This window comes from Melospiza melodia, chromosome 23 (genome assembly GCF_035770615.1).
Source record: "Melospiza melodia melodia isolate bMelMel2 chromosome 23, bMelMel2.pri, whole genome shotgun sequence".
Classification (NCBI taxonomy): Eukaryota; Metazoa; Chordata; class Aves; order Passeriformes; family Passerellidae; genus Melospiza; species Melospiza melodia.
Genome location: NC_086216.1, coordinates 12,867,311 through 12,887,579, shown reverse-complemented (window position 1 = coordinate 12,887,579; position 20,269 = coordinate 12,867,311). Strand labels below are relative to the sequence as shown.

General features: G+C 63.1%; 3 protein-coding genes across 7 annotated transcripts; all 3 read right to left on the bottom strand.

Moving 5' to 3' along the window:
- Positions 1 to 223: 223 nt before the first annotated feature.
- On the bottom strand, positions 224 to 7,009 carry LOC134428442 (steroid 21-hydroxylase). The gene is made up of 10 exons (XM_063175163.1): positions 6,802 to 7,009; positions 6,312 to 6,401; positions 5,640 to 5,791; positions 5,073 to 5,168; positions 4,692 to 4,799; positions 3,949 to 4,035; positions 3,405 to 3,590; positions 2,561 to 2,721; positions 1,452 to 1,555; positions 224 to 875 (listed from the first exon to the last, which is right to left on the bottom strand). Exons 1-10 carry the CDS (start codon positions 7,007 to 7,009, stop codon positions 628 to 630), a joined length of 1,440 nt encoding a protein of 479 aa, XP_063031233.1. The 3' UTR covers positions 224 to 627.
- A 4,217-nt stretch (positions 7,010 to 11,226) lies between these two features.
- Positions 11,227 to 13,245, bottom strand: PPIA (peptidylprolyl isomerase A). Its single transcript, XM_063175107.1, has 5 exons — positions 13,096 to 13,245; positions 12,133 to 12,163; positions 11,955 to 12,043; positions 11,629 to 11,801; positions 11,227 to 11,528 (listed from the first exon to the last, which is right to left on the bottom strand). The coding sequence occupies exons 1-5, from the start codon at positions 13,162 to 13,164 to the stop codon at positions 11,393 to 11,395; spliced, it is 498 nt and encodes a 165-aa protein (XP_063031177.1). The 5' UTR covers positions 13,165 to 13,245; the 3' UTR covers positions 11,227 to 11,392.
- Positions 13,246 to 13,863: 618 nt separating this feature from the next.
- ZMIZ2 (zinc finger MIZ-type containing 2) lies at positions 13,864 to 19,781 on the bottom strand. 5 transcript variants are annotated; one of them, XM_063175101.1, is made up of 18 exons: positions 19,644 to 19,781; positions 19,252 to 19,366; positions 18,961 to 19,163; positions 18,679 to 18,871; positions 18,344 to 18,598; positions 18,093 to 18,266; positions 17,938 to 18,003; positions 17,692 to 17,863; positions 16,972 to 17,116; positions 16,283 to 16,493; positions 16,102 to 16,207; positions 15,790 to 15,947; positions 15,648 to 15,715; positions 15,398 to 15,466; positions 15,037 to 15,281; positions 14,780 to 14,955; positions 14,448 to 14,660; positions 13,864 to 14,334 (listed from the first exon to the last, which is right to left on the bottom strand). In XM_063175101.1, the coding sequence occupies exons 1-18, from the start codon at positions 19,691 to 19,693 to the stop codon at positions 14,227 to 14,229; spliced, it is 2,727 nt and encodes a 908-aa protein (XP_063031171.1). In that variant the 5' UTR covers positions 19,694 to 19,781; the 3' UTR covers positions 13,864 to 14,226. The 5 variants fall into 5 exon arrangements, with proteins under 5 accessions (XP_063031171.1, XP_063031172.1, XP_063031173.1 ...); XM_063175102.1 differs by having other exon boundaries at positions 14,780 to 14,922; positions 19,644 to 19,765; XM_063175103.1 differs by having other exon boundaries at positions 17,692 to 17,758; positions 19,644 to 19,765.
- Between the last annotated feature and the right edge of the window lie 488 nt (positions 19,782 to 20,269).

The following is a 20,269-nucleotide window of genomic DNA, read 5'->3' as shown; positions in this document are numbered from 1 at the left end:
GAAACCCGCCGTATCTCGCAGGGCTGCGAGCCCAACCCGGACCGCAGCCTCTCCGGGGAGGGCTTTGCGGAGCGGGAAAGTGCAAATCAGCCAGACCGCTATCTTCTGATGCTGTCCGAGGGCTGTGGCGGGTGCCAAGAATGGCCGGTCAGGGTGGGCGCAAGGCTGGGCTTCGGGCATTCCGGATGTTTAGGGGGTCCCAGGAAGAGCCGGGACTTGTGGGTTCAAAAGCACAAATTTTATTAGGAGGAGATAAATGGGGCCCTCCCACACTGCATTGACTCAGGCATCCGGGAGAGACCCAGCTATCTGGTTTTGAATGGGGGCACGCAGGGGTCAGGTGTCAGGTGAGTTGGGATGGAGTCACGCAGGGTTCCAGCAGAGTCAGATGGGGTTAGGTAGGGTCACAGCTGGGGTCATAGCCGGTGTCAAGGTGAGGCATAGGGTTGGCAGGGGTAAGGCCGAGGTCAGGTGGGGTCAGTCAGGGGGTCACGGTCAGCCAGGTTCAGGCAGTGTCACACAGGCTCAGGTGAAGTCAGGTGTATTCAGGAAGGGTCAAAAAAACCTCAGGTGAGTCACAGTGTGTTCAGAAAAGTAATAAAGTGGTCAAGTGGAGTCAGGCCAGGGTCAGGGTAAGCCCGGAGGCTGGCAGGGCACCATACGCAGGCGAAAGGAGGGGCAGCGCAGCACCGTGCCCGGCGAGCCCCTCAGCCCCGGCAGTCCCTCCGGGCCCGGCTCCAGACGGAATTCCCGCAGGATCAGCCCCAGGAACACGAAGAGCTCGGCCCGCGCCAGCCCCTCCCCCGGGCACGATCGCGCCCCGCAGCCGAACGGCAGCAGCGACCGCGAGGGGGCGCCCGGCGCCAGGAACCGCTCTGGGGGGCGGCGGGTCAGCTCCGAGGGGTGCGGGGGGACCGGCAGGATCAGGGGGTTCCGGGGGGGGACCCACAGGCTTGGGGGGAGCGGGCGCCATGGGGGGACCCAGGACTTAGGAGCGGACCTCCACAAGTTTGGAGGGAGCCTGGGGTTGGACTTCGGGGTTCAGAAGGGAAACATGGGGGTTTGGGGTGACCCAGGGGCTCAGAGGGAGCCTAAGACTCGGGGGAGACCCCAGGATGACAGAGGGGATTCACATGTTTGGGGAGTGTTCAGACACCTGAGGGGGGTCTCAGGGGTTTCGGCAGGGGGGTAGAGGGGAGGAACAGATTTTGAGGGGGGTACACAGATATATGGGAGAACTAATGGGGATGGTGGGGGGTAACCACAGGTTTGGGGGAGGGGGTGTGGGGTTGGGGTGGTTCAGGTATCGGGGGGGGGACACTCATGACACAAAGGTGTTCCCAGGATACCCAGGAATCAGGGAAAACACCATGGCTGGGGGAACCCAGTTTGATGTTTGAGGAAACCCAGGAGTTCAGGGGGGCACTCAGAGTGCAGGCATACCCACATACCGGGCAGGAAGACCTCAGGGTGCTGCCAGATGTCAGGGTCCTGTTGGGCTGCCAGCAGGTTGGGGATCAGGACAGTGCCGGCTGCCACGGGGAGCCCCCCAAGACTGGAAGGGGACAAGGTGCATGGAGATAGACTGCGGTCTGCTGGGGGCTACTGCAAGTTACATGGGCCATACTGAGACCTACTGAGGCTCTCTGGGGGCTCACTGGGTATGACTGGATGTCTGTTTGGGTCTACAGGGTCTATACTGAGATCTGGTAGGTGCTGCTGGGAGTTACTGGGTGTCTGTTGGAGTCTACTGGGGCTCTCTGGGGTCTCCTGGGATCTATTAGGTGCCTACTGGAATTTACTGATGCTATACTGGAATCTACTGGAGCCATACTGACACCTACTAGAATTTATTTGGGGTCTACTGGCACACTGGGTGGGATCTGCTAGTGCCATACTGGGATCTGCTGGAGTCCTACTGGAGCTCTCTGGTATCTACTGGCTATCTGTTGAGGTCTATTGGGGCCATACTGGGGTCTACTGGGCTCACTGGGAACTGCTGGACCCATCGTGAGCTTTTCTGGGGGCTACTGGATGTCTACTGGGGTTTAGTGGGGCTACCTTGGACTTACTGGGATATATTGGGAACTCCTGCTGGGATCTTCTGGGCTCTGCTGGGGCCTACTGAGGCTATTCTGGAATCTTCTAGGATCTACTGGGTGTCTGTTAGGGTCTACTGGGGTCATTCCAGAACCTGCTGGGGCAAGTGGAATGTACTGGGGTTATACTGGGGCCTACTGGGACCTAATGAGTCTTACTGGGATTTATTGGGCTCTGTTGAAGCCTACTGGGTCCTACAAGGACTTACCAGACTGTACTGGTCTATTGGAGTCTACTGTGGCCCTACTTCTACTGGGCCCTACTGGTAAATATTCTGCATATTCGGGTCTTACCCGGGCCATGCTGGGATCTGATGGGTCTTAGCGGGACTTGCTGGGGTCTAATGGGCTCTGCTGGGTTCTCCTGGACCCTACTGATGATACCAGGCAGACCCTTCCTGTTCTGTGGTGGTTGCCCCTCACCCAGGCTGGCCGGTGGCGGCTCCTCCCTGCCCTGGTACCTGGTGTGGCGCAGGGCGCAGTGGGGCAGCGCCAGGGGCGCAGGGGGTCGCAGCCGCAGGGTCTCGCTGACGGTGGCCTGAAGAAGGGGCAGGCGCCCCATGTCCCCTGGCCCGGGTGGTCCCTGTGCCCCCTGCAGCTCCGCCCGCAGCCGCGCCTGCAGCTGCACAGGTGTGCCATGTCTGCCATGGGGCACCAGGGGACGGGGTGCATCCCAGGGGGCACACAGTGGCAATGGGATGACAGGGCGACTCCCCAGAACCCCAGACCCCCCCAAACTCACCAACCTGCCCCTGGGACCCCAAACCATCCTCAAGCCTGGCCCTCTCCCTTGGCAACCCCCTTGAACTCCCAGATCCTCCCCAGACCTGTCCTGAGACCCAACCCCCCCCCCCCCCAAACTTGCTCCTCCCTCCTCCTTGGGGACACCCCTGAGCCCCCAGATCTCTCTCTTGGGACCCTCTATCCCTGGACCACCTCTCCATGGAAACCCCAAACCAAGGAGCCACATAGGGACACAGACACAGCTCTGAAATGTCTGAGAGATCCATGGGGCACCTCAGGGTGGTGCAAGGGCACAGTGTCAGCCATGGGGAGGAGGACGTGGGGGACATGTAGGACACAGGTGGGGATATGGGACCCCCAAGTACACACATGGAGCCCTGGCACTGTACAGGGGACAGAGGGTGCTCCACATCATCTGGGGGCAGAGCAGCAGGAAACCCACGGAGAAGGGAACATGAGGGACATATGGAACACAGGATGTAGGGGGGGACACAGGACCCCTGGGGACACACAGGACCCCCCCAGGGCTGCATGGAAGACATGGAGGGACATGTGTTTCACCTCGGGGCGGTGCAGCAGGAAGGCCACAGCCCAGCCCAGCGCCGCCGCAGTGGTCTCGGTGCCCCCAATGAACAGGTCCACCAGCGCCATGTGCAGCCGGGGGGGGCTCAGGGGGCCCTCCCGTGCCCCAGGATTACGCCCCAGCAGTGCCCCCAGAACTGAGTCCGGGGGAGGGGAGGGGCACGCCTGGCAAAGGGGTGACACGTGTTGGGGGTTTCTCCTGATCCCCAGCTGCCCCCAAACACAGGAGTCTCTTCCAAACCCCCAAGTCCACCTAAACCCCTGGCCCTCCCCAAGGCCTTACAAGCCTCCCAGACCCCCGGCTCCTCCCATCCCCTTGGGTCCCCCCAAAGCTCTGTTTCCCCAAAAATATGTGGGTGCCCCCAAGCCCCTGGGTAGCCCCCAAACTCCTGGTTTCCACCCAGAACCGGAGTCCTTCCGGACCCCCATGTAGTTTCCAAAGCCCTGGGTTTCCCCTGAGGCTCTGTTCCAACCGCGCCGCTCCTGACCTCGGGCTGCCTCCCAGCTCCCCGGGACTCCCCACCTGATGCCGCTGGATCTGGGTCTCCACAAACATGTCACGGTGCTGGACAAGCTGCAGCAGCTTCCGCAGTCCCGGGTTGGGCAGGGCCTGTGCACAGGGACTCCATGGGGACCCCCACCGCCAAGAAACCTTTGACCTCAGAGAGACACCCGCTCCCCCAGAGATGCTGCCTGAGTCTCCTGAGCCCCAGAGAAACCCTATGGCCGCTCCCCTGGGCCATACAGACCCCTCCAATGTCCTATAGGCATCCTCAGCACCATAGAGACACTTTACCCCACCTCAGCCCTATACAGCCCCCACAACTGCCCCTCCCAGGCCCAGAGATCCCCAACACCATATAGACCCTGTAACACTCACCCTAGCCCCACACAAACACTACAACCCCTGTCCAGCCCCATTAGAGTTATAGGGTCCCTTCCCAGTACCACAGACACCACCCAAGCTCTCTATAGACCCTATAAGCTCTCTGTCAGCCCTCCATACCCTTCTCCAGTCCCACACAGATCCTATAACCTCACTCCCAACCCCATATAATCCCACCAGCCCCATATCTCTCCCATGGGCCATATAATCCCCCTGAGACTCACAGCCCTTCCCAGGCCCCCAAGGGCCCATAGTCCCCCTGTAGACCTCCACAATTCCCTTATTGCCCCCATAGGGCTCTATAGCTCTGGGCTCCATAGACCCTCATGCAGCAAAAAGGCCACAGCCCCACAGCCACCCCCAGGAGCTGCCAGGCTCACCCGCAGCAGGGGCAGCAGGTCCAGCACCCGAACACTGCTGTGCCCCCAGACCTGCAGCAGCTCCCCCAGGCAGCGTGAGAAGGCCTGGAGCTCCCCTGGAGGGGGCACCTGGAGGAGAACACACCTGTGTACTGCCCAGTACTCAATTGTCTCTGGATCCCCCAGAACACCCCGAACATCATTTCAGACATTCGAGTCCCCTCAAATTCCTGTGTGCCCCCAAACCCCTGCCACCCACACACAAATTGGTCAGTCCCCCCAAACAGCTGGATGTTCCCTCCACAAACTCCTGGGTCCCCCCCAAACCCCTGGGCCCCCATAAAAACTGGGGTCCTCCTCCAAACCCCTGTCTCCATCCTGGGCCCCCTGCCAGATCCTCACCAGCTCCCCAAAGAGGAGGCGTGCGATGGTGCTGCAGGTGTGGAAGGTGAACACCTCAAAGGGGTCCAGGGGGGCCTCCCCATACGAACGCAGCTCCTGGGGGAAAGAGAAGGTTAGAGAGAGCCCCAGAGCAAATAAAGGGGGACTCCAAGGCTGGTTTAGGGGGTCGCACAAGAGAAGTGCAGAGCTCTGAGGGAGTTATGGGGACTCACAGGGATAATGCCCTTTTGGGGTGCAGAGGGTGAGGTTTGGGTGGGTAAGTTTTGGGGGACAGTGATGCGGGTGCAGGGTTTGGGGATCAGGTTTGGGATGCAGAGATTGGGGGATGAGTGCAGGGAGTAGGGTTTGGGGGGCAGTTTTCAGATGCAGGGGACATGGTTAAAGTGCATGGGTGGGGTTTGGGTGAAGGGAGTGGGGCTCAAGATATCAGTTTTGGGGTGCATGGGCCAGGGTTTTGCTGGTCAATATTGTGTGGGGATCTGTTTTGCAATGCTGGGAGGATCAGTTTTGGGGGTGTCGGGGTTGCAGAAGGATCATTTTGGGCAGAAGTCAGTTTCAGGGTCTCACCTCACACAACTCCCGGCCCTGCAGCCAAAGGAGGGGCCCGAGACGCCCCCCAGCCCGTGCCAGTGCCCCCCGAACTGCTCCCCGCTGCCGCCGCCAGCCAGGGCAGGGGTCTCCCAGTGCCAGGTCCCGGCCCCCCCGTGACACCAGCGACCCTGGGGTTGGGCAGGAGCAGTCAGGGACTCCCAGAAACCCCCCAGCCCCTATAGGGACCCACCTCCAATACACCAGGGGTGTGCTACAGGGCCCCACTACCTCATAAAGCCTCCTTCAACCCCATAGCCGCTTCCTCCATAGGACCCTCCTAATGCCACCCTGGAGGCTGAAGGGTGTGTCTGGTGGGGCAGAGACCTCTAGAAACTGCCCTAGCCCCTACAGACAACCCACCCCTCCAGAACTGCCCCCCCCCCCCAGTACCCATGTCCCCAACTCCATAGGGACCCCCTCCCAATCCCGTAACAACCCCTTCAATCTCCTAGGGACGCCCTCAAAACCCATAAGGACTTGCAATCCCACAGGGCCCCCCCAAACCCTTAGAGACGCCCCCCGAGCCCCACAGAGAACCCCAGAAACCACACAGTGACTCCCTTCAAATCCCCCGAAGGGCTTCACTGCACACAGGATACTCCCCAAACCCCACAGGAACCCCTCCAACCGCCCCCCCCGCCGCCATACCCAGATAGCTGTGGGGGCGCCCCAGCCAGTCCCCCCAGTGCCGGACCAGCGCCTCGCGGATGGTCGCCACCGAGCTCGGCACCAGCACCTCTGCAGGGAAGAGGAGGGGCTGGGGGGTACTCCAAAACTGGGGGAGATCCCAAACCAAGTGGGGAGTCCTGGCGTGGGATTTTGGGGGGAGCATCGGGGGATTAGGGCCCCAAGAAAGGTTTGGGGGGTTTGAGGAGAGGTCCCCACCGCAGGGGGAAAGGGCAGGGTTGGGGGCTCGGAGAGTCCCTGGGGAGCAGGGAGGGGGGTTTGGGGGGCTGTGGGGTCCCGGGCGGTTGGGTTGGTGTCGGGTTCGGGGGTCCCGGGCGGCTGGGGTGGGGTCGGGTTCGGGGGTCCCGGGCAGTTCGGTCAGGGTCGGGTTCGGGGGTCCCGGGCGGTTGGGCTGGGGTCGGGTTCGGGGGTTCCGGGCAGGTTCGGCTGGGGTCGGGGATCCCGCACTCACCGCGGCCCGCCGCGCGCAGGCGCAGCACGGGCCCGTGCCGCCGCGCCAGGCGGCTCAGGTGCAGCGCCCCCTGTGGGTGCAGCAGGTGCAGCACGCCCCAGCGCGGGCCGCGCCCATCGCCACGCCGCGACAGTCGCGACAGTCGCGACAGCAGCGACAGCGACAGCAGCAGCGACAGCAGGCCCAGCAGCAGCGCCGCAGCCGCCATGGCCCGCGGGGCGGGGGGGCGGACCGGAGAGCCCTTATATTGGGGAACCCCACAACCACGCCCCATGCAGCCCCACCCCCTAAGTCCTGCCCCTCTCAGGTGGTGCACACGCACCCTACTACGACAACCCCCCACCGCCAGCATAAAAGTGGACCCTGGGCCCAGCCCCATAAAGAGCGCCCCTTAAAACCCCATCCCTCGAGGCTCGGGCCTCACACGGCAGGCTTAAGCCCCGTCTCACGTCAAGCCCTGCCCCGCACCGGCCGCTCTGCCTTTGTAAAGGGGAGCCCTGCCCCCCGGCCCTGGAGGCAGCCCCCCATCCTCTATAAAACAGACCCGAAGTCCCTGCCCCGGGATCCCTGACTCCTGATGCATTGATTCCTCCATAAAGCAAACCTCTAATCCCTAACCCCCCAAAATGACCCCACCACTATAAAAGTGCCCCCTCAAGCCCTGCCCCTCCAAACACCACCGTATTAAGGGGACATTTTAAGCTTCACCCTCCTCCTCACCTCCCCAAATATCCCCTACCCCAATTCCCACAGCCCTCGTGGAGGTGCTCCCACCCCCCCCCTTAAGTCCCTGCACCCAGAGCCTCCTTCACAGGTGCCTGCCCCCAATTTCCCTCACTCTAGCAGCAGCATTTGAGGATCAGAGACATTTATTGGGGTCCAGCAGTAGTGAGGGAGGTCTCCAATAGAGTGTGAGTCCTAGGGATGTCCCCTTGGGGGATGATGTCCCTCCAGTTCCCGGGTCCTGGAATGAATACAGGTGGGGACTCATAATAATCTGAGAAGTGCTGAAGTCAGGAAGGGGACCCCCACCCGGGGATGTGTTGCCCGGGGAGTTTGTGGGGTGCCATGGTGGGGACCCTCAGGAGGGGTATTGAGAAGGGAGTTCCAGGTGGGGGATGTCTCAATGTGGGGATCTCCCAGGGACCCCCCAATAGGATTAGGGATGTGAAAGTGTCAGGAGGGGGGCTCCTGTGGGTGGGTGCCAGGGATTGGGCCATGGTGTGGGGATCCCGGGGGTGCCCCCCATCAGACGCTCCCCCTCTGGGGCCCTTGCAGGTGTTGGGCCAGCTGCAGGTCCTTGGGGAGCAAGAGGATGCAGTGGGCAGTGAGAACAGTTATGAATCCTCCATCACCTGCACTCTGAAGCCCCTCAGCATCCCCTGACCCCTTGGCAGCATCTCCCAGGGGCAGAAACCCCCTAAACACACTCTCAGGGCACAGGGTCCTTTCAAATCCAGCCACTGGCAGCTCAAACACCCTGTACCCCTCAAAGTGGGTAGTGGGCCCCAGTATCAAGTGACCCTCCCCCCATACCCTGACAGACCTCCCCCTGGGGGAAGGGGCCCCCACATAGCACTTCCCACAGCCCTCCATCCATGGAGGCCACAGACCCCCCGCCACTACAAACCTGTCAGCCCCATGGGCTCTCCCTGAACCCCAACAACGTCCCCTTAGCACCCACAGATATCCTCCTAGACCTCCCTAAGCCCCCAGAGCCACCCCCAGGATCTGCCACAGCCCCTCTGGACACCCCCACCCCCTGAGTACCCATAGCTCCCTTCCAACTGCCCACAGAACCCTCCCAGCCCCCCCCCCACGCCAAACCCCCACAGGAGGGTTCCCCTTGGACCATCTTTGGTCCCCCTGCAGCACCAGCTGACACAGGGGGACACGGGGAATGTTGGGGGACATAGGAGGACATGGGGGACGTGGTGACACAAGGGGGATATGGGGGACATGGGGACATCGGGGTCATGGAAGGCACAGGAGTCGGAATGATGTGGGTGGGCGTAGGGGACATGGAGGGGGGCTGTGGGAGACATCAGGACATGGGAAGACAGGATGGGGACATCCTGATCTGGGGCCATATCACCCTGGGGAGACCTTGGGGACACCCCAGGAAGGGGGACAAGGGGGTGACATCCTGGGGAGATCCTGAGCGTGGGGACTTGGAGGGCACCCCCCTGGCGACATCCACTGTGGGGAAAGGGGACACAAAGCCTAGGGGCATGGAGACAGCGCTCTAGGGACCCCCAAATGGGACAGGGCGCCAGTGCGGCCACAGGGGAAGGGGCACAGGGGACATGCATCCCCTGGGGGATGGGTGGACGCAAGGACATCAGGAGGCACACAAGGACACTGCAGGACGACAAGGCCATGTGCTGGGGGGAAGGCAAGGACGTGGTGGGGCTGGAACAGTGTGGAGGGGGGGGCTTTGTGTAGGGGTGGTCCCAGGGGCCTCCAGGGAGTCTTTAGGGGGGGCCCAGGGTGGATTTGGGTGCTCCCAGGGGCTTCTCAGCAGATGTTTGCACATCGCAGGGTGGATTTGGGGGATCCAGAGGGTGGTGAGGGACCCCAGGGGAGATCCTGGGGTGGATTTGGGGGCATCTAATGGGGGTTGGAGGGTCCTGGGAGGGGGTGAGGTTCCCAGGCACTCTGGGGTGTATGAGGGTGGGTTTAGGGGGTCTGGAGGGGGTTTGAGGGTTCCAGAGAGTGTTTGTGGGGATTATGAAGGTGGAATTTGGTGTTCCAGGGTAGACTGGCGGAAGGGCAGTCTGGAGGGTCCCAGTTGGTGTTTGGGGGATTCCTGGGAGGGAGGGAGAGGTTTTCAGGTTACATTTGGGGGCTGCCAGAGGGTCCCAGGGAGTAGAGAGTGTCTGTGGGGGAGGGGGTGTCTCGTGGTGAATTTGAGGGATCAGGATGTTCTTGAGTGGATTTGGAGTGTCCCAGGGGTTGTCTGTGAGGATCCCAGGGTTGATTTGGGGGGTGCAGGGTGGATTTTGGGGGTCTAGGGGACTGCAGTGTCCCATGAGATGTTGGGGGGTGATGGGGATTTGTGGTTTCCCGAGTTGCCTTGGGAGGACCCTGATTAGATTTGGGGGACCAGGGAGGGTGACAGGGGCTGGAGAGGGGTCCTGATGGATGTTGAGGGTCCCAATATGGATTTGAGGGATTCCTGAGGGGCTGTTGGAGGGTACCAAGGCATCCCTGGAGGACTGGGGAGATTCAAGGGCATCCTGGGGAACATTGGAAGTCCTGGGGTGGATTTGGAAGGGTCCCAGGGGCTGTTTGGGAGGGTTCCCAGAATGGATTTGGGAGTCCCTGGGGGATATTGAGGGGTTCCAGAGTGGGAGGAAAGGCAGGTGTCACAACCCATCAGTCAGAGGTGGCAAATTCTTTGTAAATTCTCATCAGGCTGAACAAAGACCCCGGACACGTGTCAAGGGGTCAGCCTCATGAGGCACAGTCACCCAGAGATGCAGACAAAGCTCAATGCACATGATCCATGTGTAGGAACCTTACATGGAGCATTTCCTTGTCATTTCCCAGTTCACCGGCAGTGCTGGTCTGCAGAGAGACAGAGGGGCATTGATGGTGAAGTGCCTCACCTGTTTCAGGAGCACAAAGACAATCTCTCTTCTTCCCTTGCATTGGCTGTAGAGAAACTGTCCTGGGAGTTCCAGCAATTCACCAGTTCAGCGCCCCAGCAGAATGTCCTGCCTCCACCCGTATGGACCAGACTCTCAGCTATCAGCAGGCACCCTTTCTCCCTAAAGGTAGGATGGAGAAGGTGTCAACCACTCAGACACCAGCAGCCCTCTCCTGCCCCTCAACAGCTGGGCTGCTTGCCCCAGCACCTTTAAGAGCTGGGCCAGGAACCAGCAGTCCTCACCAATGCCTGGAAAACCAGTTCATCTCCCAGAGCATCAGGGAACCAGCCCCTCCCAGCCGAGGTAGGCACACAACACACCTGCCTCCACCTGAGCCCCACAGCCGCCCAACTCAACCAGATGTGCACTGCAGGACCAGCCCAGAGTCCTTCAGCCCTCACAGAAACAGAACCCACTTCTGGATGGCTTCAGTGGTTTCATAATAAAGGCAGAATGATAGACCAGGAGCAGAGTCATCTGGGTTTGCTGCTGGTTGCTGAGTGTCACTACCCCTCCCATACTTACAGGCACAGGGCAGTAGTTGAAGGAACAGAACCCTTCCCCAGCTAAAAACTAAGGACCCCCCACCATGGGGTTCAGTTCAGTCCTCAGACCAGCTTACTCTCTTCACTCTGGATCCTCCTGGGGTGCCTGGTGTAACCACCCCACCAGCAGGGGTCCTCCTGCCCCCTCAACACCTTCTATTCCCTCCCCCACCAGTGCCAAACCCTGCCCTCCCCAGCTGGGGACAGAAGGGAACCGCTATGGTGTGTGTAATTTAACTCGTTTTATTTAGACTCGAAGGTAACTGCGGCCCAGTGGGACCGTGACCCAGTAGAAACGCAGCAGTACATCAGGACTGGGGTGGGAGCAGGTGAGCTGCAGCGGGCTGTGGCACCCAGGCTGCCTGAGGAGCCGTCAGTTGGTGAGAGAAGGGTTTAGGAGAGCTGCCCACAGTCGGTGATGGTGATCTTCTTGCTTGTTTTGCCATCTTTGGAGCCGCAGCGCTCCATGGCCTCCACCACATTCATCCCCTCCTTGACGCGGCCGAAGACGACATGCTTGCCATCCAGCCTGTGGAGAACCAACAGTCACAGCCAGTCCCATATCCCCCAACAGAGGACATCTCCCAGATGCAGACCCCCAGCTCCTCCTCCCACAGCCCACGACTCACCACTCGGTCTTGGCAGTGCAGATGAAGAACTGGGAACCGTTCGTGTTGGGGCCAGCATTGGCCATCGACAGGATACCAGGACCCGTGTGCTTCAGGATGAAGTTCTCATCTGGGAACTTCTCCCCATAGATGGATTTGCCTCCAGTGCCATTGTGGCGTGTGAAGTCACCACCCTGTGAAAAGGCAGTATTTCAGGGCATGGGTGCAGAAGAACACTCTGGAACTGGGTGCAGGCAAATGGCAGAACCAATCCATCTCCAAAACCTACCTGAGTGCCAGACTGCCTCACCTACCCACCCACCCACCGCAGCAGGAGCGCCACGCACCTGGCACATGAACCCAGGAATGATTCTGTGGAAGCAGGACCCCTTGTAGCCGAATCCCTTCTCACCAGTGCTCAGAGCACGGAAGTTTTCTGCAAAGGAAATAAAACCCCACCATGAACAGATTTGCTGAGTTTGGGGCTTGGTACAGTCACCGTGGAGCCAAAGTTGTTTTACCAACCTGCTGTCTTCGGCACCTTGTCTGCAAAGAGCTGTAAAGACAGGAAAGGCATTTGTCAAATCCGGGCTGGCCACTGCCCCCCCACTCCCCGAGGATAGTCCAGACACTGCTCGGAGCCCAGGGACCCCCACCGGGTGGGGGCTTCTGGGCCGTGCCAGCAGCTCTAGATTCATCCCCGTCTCACACCGTTATCTGCAAGCTCTGAACTAACATCGCTCATCTCACCAGCGGTGCAGAGAAGGGTTCATTCTGCTGGCCTGGATTAAATTAAACATTAATGTGCCCAAGCCTTCCTGGGCGGGGCGCGCGCGCCGCCTCCCAGCGCTTCGGGAGGATTTTGGGCTGGATGCGCCGCCCGTACGGGAGCGCGGCCCCGAATCCGCAGCAGCCGCGGCGCCCGGAGCAGACCCGGCCGTGCCAGGGATGCTCTGCGCCCCGGGCGGGGTGAGAAATGCTTCGCCCTCCAGCGACAATCCCGCAGTGATCGGGTTGCCGGCACTCCCAGACTCGAGCAGCACCGCCCGGGAGCTCGACGCGGCTCATCCCGGTGCTCCGGGGGCCTTGCGATAAAATGGCGGCGGAGCCGCCACGGCCGCGACCCGCAGTGGGGGGGAACTGCCGCGCCCCCCCGGCCCGGGGCGGAGCGGAGGCGCGGCGGGAACGCGGCGGCAGCGAGGCCGGCGGTAACGGGGAACCAGCGGCACCGGACCAGGTGCGCATGGACTGCCTCGGGCGATGGCGCGCCCTGGGCTGGCACCGCGCCGCCGCTCCTGGAGCCGCCCGAGCGCGACGCTCGGGGCCCTTTGTTCGCCCCGCCGGGCCGGGGGCGCCCCAGCCCCGCAGCCACCAACGCGCCCCCGCCGCGCACGCGCGGCGCCTGCGGGCCCCCCACCGGCCCCGCGCGCCCGGCGAGGAAACGGCAGCGGCGCCCACCGCCCCTCCCCGGCCGCCTCCCGCGCCCACCTCGAAGGTGACGCGACCCAGGGGCTCGTTATTAGCGGCGATATCGAAGAAGACGACGGGGTTGGCCATGGCGACACAAGAGCAGGGTAGCAGACACTCGTCCGTCTGGCGGGCGCGGCGCAGCAGAAGGAGCGCACCGCCCCGCCGCCCCTTATATAGGGTTGATGAGGGCCCGCCTCCCTCGCAGAGCCGACCAATGGCCCCTGGCAGAGTGGCGGAGTGGCAGGGCAGGCAACCAATCGGCGGTACCGCCTTTGAAAGAGTGGGGAAGGAGGAAAAAAGCGCGGGCGGGGCGGGGGCCGCGGTCCGGCGCTGGGCAGGGCGCGGCGCGCATGCGCCTTGCGGAGAGCGAGGAGTGGCGGGATGGCGCAGGGGAGGCGGGCGCGGCGCTGGGCCGCCGTGAGGGGAGTCTCGGGGGATGCGACGGCACCAGGGCCTCTGGGGCTTGGAGCTGCCGAAGCTGCGGCCCAGCCGTGGCCGCCCACCCCCCAACGTGCGGAGACACCCGATTGCCCTCCTCCGCCGTCGGACTGCAGCACCGCCCAGCCGGCCCGGGTTAATGATTGACGCCACAGGTCCGGTTCACCGCCCAGCCCGGCCGCCGCTGCTCGGCGATAGGGCAGGATTCCCTCGCTACTCGAGACACACCTCCCCCCTCTGCCCGGACAGAGGCCTGGATCCTCCCGCCACCCGAGGGCCTCCCCTGCGCGCTCAGAGGGGTGGCGGGGCCAGCCGCACAGCGGGATGACAAAAGATGGGGGACACGCGTGACCCTGCAGAAGGATCCTTTAATAGCCATCGGGGACATACAGGGCAGCTCGTCGCGGGGCAGGGGGAGCTGAGCTCCACGCCCCATGCCAGACCCGTGCGGTTAAAAGGGGCAGCAGCATTTGCACATTGATAGGAGGGCACGGGCAGCCCCGCAGTGACGCACTTGCCTTTAAATATGGGGAGTCTCGGGGGAGCAGTAGTGTTTCTACACTATGTACAGCCTTGTGCTTCTGGGGGAGCTCAGCTCCTCTGTCCCATCGCAGCCCTTTGAGAAAGCCCCCACTGTGGGGGGTCCCAGCTCTGCAGCGGGCAGGGGCACACAGTGCTGCCCCCCAGCCCCGGGAGGGGGGCGAGGATGGCTCAGTTATTCTCGAAGAGAGAGAGGAGGTCATCGTTGCTGCTGCTGGGGAGGTCGGGGGGCCCCAGGTAGGAGAGCAGCTCGTCAGGATTCGTCAGCTCGGGCAGGAGCTGGGGGCGGCAGTGTGTGATGATCGGCTCCCTGCAGCTTCTGCCCACCCCCCTGCAGCAGCTGGGGTCCCGAGCCAGTGGCAGGACCCTTTTCCACCCCCCCGAGTACTCACGTCGAGGGCAGCCTCGGAGCCATCGCCTGCCGCGGCCATGCTGGGTGCGGGGGGGAAGACGAGGTCGGTGGTGTGGGCCGGGGCTCCCAGGGGCGGCCGTACCCCTGCGCCCCGAGAGTGCAGCGTGGAGCTGGGCTGGCTGCCCGAGGGAGCACTGTGCAGCCCCGTCTGCACGACGGGGTGGGACGGCTCCATTCGTCCCGCTGGGGGAAGCTGGGGTGTGCGAGGAAAGAGCATAGTCATGAGACCCTCCCTGCCCCGGGACCCCCCAGCCCACCCAGAGTGAGACATGAGGGCTTGCGGGGAGTCCCTCCACCTATAGCCCAGCTGACCTGTGCAGGCAGAGGGGGCACAGGAGGCTTCTCAGGGGCCAGAAGGCTGCCTGGGATGTTGGGCTGGTAGGAGATGGAGGAGGGGCCTGGTATGAAGTCACTCAGCGTTGAGGGGCCAGGGACACCAGGGGCAGCAAAAGGCTCTGGGAAGCCCCCAGGACCCAGAAAGCTGGAACCTGTGAGAGGAAATGGGGCAATTGGGGGACACACACACAGGGATGGGGTTCAGTCCTGTCCCCCATGGGTGCCCCCCGTACCCGGGGTGCCGTAGTCGGTGGCAGCCCCCACTGGGGGTTGTGACAATGCTGGGAAGGGCACAGAGCCAGGCCCCAGGGCCGCAATCATCTCCATGATGTTGGGCAGGACCATGTGTGCAGGACTGAGTGTCCGGCACCGCTTCAGCGCTGGCCCCTCCGGCTCCTCCTTGATGTGGACGTCAGGTTTGATAGGGACGGGTTTCCAGCTGCAGGTTGGGTCGATGGTGATCTCCTCATGCTCTGAACTGGGGACAGCAGGACCACAGGGGAGGTGAGGCTGGGGGCACTGGCTGCACAGCCACCCCTGGGGTGGCACAGGACTAGGCATGGATGGACAGACAGCCAACGGGAAGGCACTTACTTCTGAATGTAGATCAGGATGCCCAGCATGTACTGGTCAACCTCCAGCCCCTCCAGCAGGGCCGTCTTACTGCAGGCAGAGAGAGAACAGAGTGAGGTATGGGAACCCCCACCAGACAGGAACCTCCCCCTAAGGCAAGAACTGTTCCTCTCCCAGGGCAGGAAATAGATTCCCCACAGGCAGTGAAACACACACCCATGCCCTGCAGGCCGGGACAACAGGGCATGGCCCCATTGCAGACCCCACTCACTTGCAGACAGGACACCGCCATGTCCCCCTCTCACAGTTGAGCTGCAGGTATGACTCCAGGTCAAAGCACTGTGGGGAGAGCAGCAGTAGAGATGGAAGAGGCAGGATACTGGATACAGCACCCTGTCATCACCACGCCCTACCTGTATGTGCCGGCAGTCATGACCCCTGGCTGGAAGCTGGATCCTCCGGAAGGTGATAGGGCATTTGAGGGACACCTTGATGGCTGTCTGCTCCACACCATCCTCACCATTGGGCCCTGGTGTCCCTGGGATGGTCCCACTGCTGAAGTTGCGCTTGACTGGGAAGGTGAGGGCGAGGGGCACCGAGGGTCAGAACCAGGACCCTGGGACGGGGGTGGCACCGTGGTGGCACCTGGGCAACACGGCAGCATCACCCCCATCCTGCTGTGGCCTCCCTGCCACAGTGCATCCTGCTAAGCCCCAGGTGCTCACTTTTGGTGATGCAGTGCTCAGCGGGGAGCAGGCGCTTCTTGATGAGCCCCTGCAGCACCGAGCGCACCGAGGGCCGGTGCACCAGCTGCAGGACGAACAGGTGGGACTGTGGAGAGACAGGAGGCTGAGCTGCGGCCCCAGCCAGCACCCTCCCTCTCCTGGTACCCTCCTGGTGACTCACACAGCAGCAGGCGGTGACAGTGATCTGGATAGTGTTTCTGCCAGGCTGGCAGACGTGCTTCAGGTAGAGTGGCTTGTGGGAGGTCTTGTTGTCACCACGCTCGATGGTGAGCGGCGTGGCGTTGACGCTCACCTGCACGGAGGCCGGCCAGTTGGTGTTCATCTGCCGGTCCTCGTGGTGGTAGCACTTGAACTGCAGCTCCAGGTCAGGCCTGGGGACAGGCAGGGTGTGGGCAGGGGGTGTGTCCACATGTGTCACCACACCATGCTGCTCCCTGCTCTGAGCCATGCAAAACCATGCAGTGCTAAGCCATTCCATGTTACACTGAGTCATATGGCACTGTGACAAACCCCAACAGCAGCACAGCACTGTGCCCAGCCACACCACATCCCACCATGACGTGCCATGCCAAGCCATGCCCCAAAGCACCAGGCTGTGGCACAACGTGCCAAACACCATGACACCACGCTGAACCACGGCAGTACAGCTGTGCCAAGCCACACTTCACACCGTGATGCAGGGACAGTGCTGTGCCCAGCCATACCAGGCCACACATCCCCGTGCCACATGGCACACGCAGTGCCCAGCTGTGCTGCCAGCATAGCCCCACTCCACAGCACACGGTGCCATAGAGCACCCCCCGAGCAGCACTGTGTGACACTCCAGAAGGTGCCCCCCAGCATCCCCACCTCATCATGAGGGTTTTGTAGACAGAGTCACGGAGCTGGAAGACGTGGTTGCTGACAGCCAGGTTGTGCTGCAGGCGGAAGGGCTCCAACACCACGCCGTCCCGCACCGGGAAGGTCAGCCGCAACTCCTCGCCGGGGGCCGGCCCTGCGGGACGCCGCCATCAGGGAAAGGACACCTTCCCCGGCCGTCAGCCACACCCTGGCCACGCCCCAGCCGCGCTCCGCCCACCGCACAAGGACCCACCTTGCAGGGAGCCCAACCTACGCGACCCTGCCCACCCTGGACACCGCGCCCCGGGCAATACAGGAAGCCTCTCCCACCGAAAGCGGCCCCACCCCTGGGGACCACCCCCCTCCCACCCCTCTGGAGGAAGCCCACCCCACCGCAGATTCCTCCCGCTCGCTCCAGGAAACCGCACCATAGCCAAGCCCCTCCCGATCCACCCTAAAAGCAGAAGCCCCCACCAAATCAGCACTCCTATAAAGCCCCGCCCCCTGAGGCCACACCCTTTTAGCAAGCCCCTCCCACTAAACACAGGCAGCCCGCTCCTGCCTCAATCAGCCCCCAAACCCTGGCAGTGGGCACGCCTCTTCTCTGAATTCCCTCCCACCTTCCATTTAAGGGGAAAAGGCCACGGAGCTGTCAGGAGCGAGGTCTGCACCGTACACACGGGGGTGATCTCTGCAAAAATCCCCCTCACCCGCAGCAGGGACACCCACCTGAAGGGGACGGGTGCAGGGGGGCAACGCTGGGCTTCATGTCTGCCAGGAAGGGTGACTTGACATCCTGCCCAGGGGACGCATAGGCGGGGATGCCACTGCCTGGTGTCATGGGCGGCGTGGGGTTCCCGGCCAGCGGCGAGCTGGGGTAGCCCGGCAGTGACCGGCCCGGCTGTAGAGGCAGCACGTGCCCTCAGCGTCCAGCCAGGCCAGCAGAGCCCCCGCGCCGCCCACTGCCACACTCACCCCATTGATGGCTGCTTGGCTGTAGGTGCTGAAGCTGGCACTCTGCCCATTGAACTGGTCAGCTGGCTATGGGAGGAGAAGGGTCTCCAGGGGCTGGCACCGGGGCATGGTGGACACCCAGACCTCCACCCCTTGCCCACATTCCCCTGTGGTACCTTGTAATAGGGTCCAGCACTGCCTGAAGTGGAGAGGTACTGGCCCACACTCTGCTGCAGCCTGTGGCCAGGGTATGAGGGGGACGGAGCGGAGGACTGGGGGGCGCTGGGGGGATACTGGGCACCAGCTGCAGCGTACTGCCCGCCCTGGAGGTACTGCTGCGGTGGGTATCCCTGTGGGGCCAGGGAGTCAGCACCAGTGGGGAAGGGGCCCAACCACATGCCATAGCCCTCACCAACGCGGCACTCACCTCATTGGAGTACCCCCGCTTGAGGCCCTGGCGGGGCAGCTGCTGGCTCTGGGGAGGTCCAGGGTAGGTGTGCTGAGGCACTCGCTGCCCACCATAGAGGGGGCCAGTCCCGGGCGCCCGCACTGGGCTCATGCTCACAGGGGAGACACCAGAAGGGGCCACAACACCTGCCATGCCAGCTGGGCTCATGCTGTTGGGGCCACGGGGTCCAGCATGGGGCAGGAACTGGTTGCTGAAAGACTGCCCTGTGCCCATCTGCAGCAACAAAGACAGAAGGGTCAGAGCAGGCCAGGGGGGCTGTCAGCTCCCCAGTTCTGCCACATCCAGGTTCTTACCGCACCATACTGGCTCAGCTCCTGGCTCTGTTTCTCCTGCAGTGCCGCCACCGTCGCCGTGGCTGTGGCCGTGGCTGTGGCAGCAGCAGCAGCCACAGCAGCAGCTGCTGCTGCCTGGGTGAAATCAGCAGTGGCCCGGCTGGCATGCGAGGCGAGCCCCATCCCTCCAGGGCCACTCGGGCCACCATTGTAGCTGAAGAACAGAGAAGCAGTAAGGGGAATGCAGTGGCCCTCCCTGCAGCAGGGCACATGCCAGACCACAAAGAACAGGGCTGGCCTTACCTGGCAGCGAATCCCGGCCCATTGGAGTAGGTGTTGCGCCCATAGACACTGGGCTGCACATAGCCCTTCCCTGGGGCCCCCTCAGCAAAGGGCTGCTGTGGCAGGAATGGTGGGGAGCTCATGCCCGAGCTGGTGCCTGCCATGCCAGGCAGCAGTGGAGTGCTTGAGCTGCTTCCCCCAGGGCCCATGGGGCTGCCAAAAACCTGGAGGGCGCAATGGGAGGCAGTGGGTCAGGCAGGGGCAGTAGCATCCAGGTGCGAGGGAGGCCTGGGGTGGGGGTGCTGCTGGTACCTGGCTCTGGGAGGGGTTGCTGACACCCCAGACAGTGGTTACCACGGAGAGGGATCCCGGCGGCTGATTGGTGCTTGGTTGCCAAGGAACAGCCTCGTATGCAAATGAACCATCACTAGAAAGAAAAACAAATTAATGAAGATGAAGGACAGAGGGATGGAAGGACGGAGGGATGGAGGACTTGAAGAAATGGAGAGATGAAGAATGGAAGGGATGGAGGGACAGACAAGGGGATGGATAGACGCATGGATGGAAGGATGGAGGGAGGGATGGAGGGATTGAGGGAGGGAGGGAGGGATGGATGGATGGATGGATGGATGGATGGATGGATGGATGGATGGATGGATGGATGGATGGATGGATGGATGGAGGAACGCTGCCCCGGCGCCCACCCGTGGGGCGCAGGCGGCAGCGAGGGTTTCATGGGGTTCATGGAGCTCATCAGCGGGTGTGGGCTGGGTCTTCCGAGGCCGCGGCGGGCACTGCGGGACGGCGGCACCGTCTGTCACTGGGGCTGCGGGAAGCAGTGGAGCGGCGGGTGAGGGGCAGCCGCCCCCGGAGAGGCCGGGGCGGGGGGGCAGCCCGTAGGCTTCGCGACCCCCCAGCCTCCGCGGCCGGGGCTCGGCGTCCGGCCCGCGGCTGGCACGGGGCACCGGCCGGCACGCGCCGCCCCCGCTCCGGGCCGCCCCCCCGCTCCGCGCCGGCCACCGCGGCGTCAAAGCTCCCCGGGGCGGCGGGCGTCGGGGGCTTCCCCCGCGCCTGCGGGCGGGTGGAACCACGGGGACTTCCCGGGGAAGGGACGCGGCCCCGGCCCGGCACTGCGCCCCGCTGCCCGGGGTATTTCCAGCCGGGCCCGCCAGCGGGGGGCCGCGGGGGTCACCGGCGCTTTCGGTTCCTCCCGGCGCCGCGGGAGGGCGGCGGAGACGGGGTCGCCGCGAGGAAAGACAAGGAGAGGGGAACACCCGCGGCGGGCCTGCCCCGGCTCCCGGGAGCCGCCACCGCGGAAGCACCGGCCCCC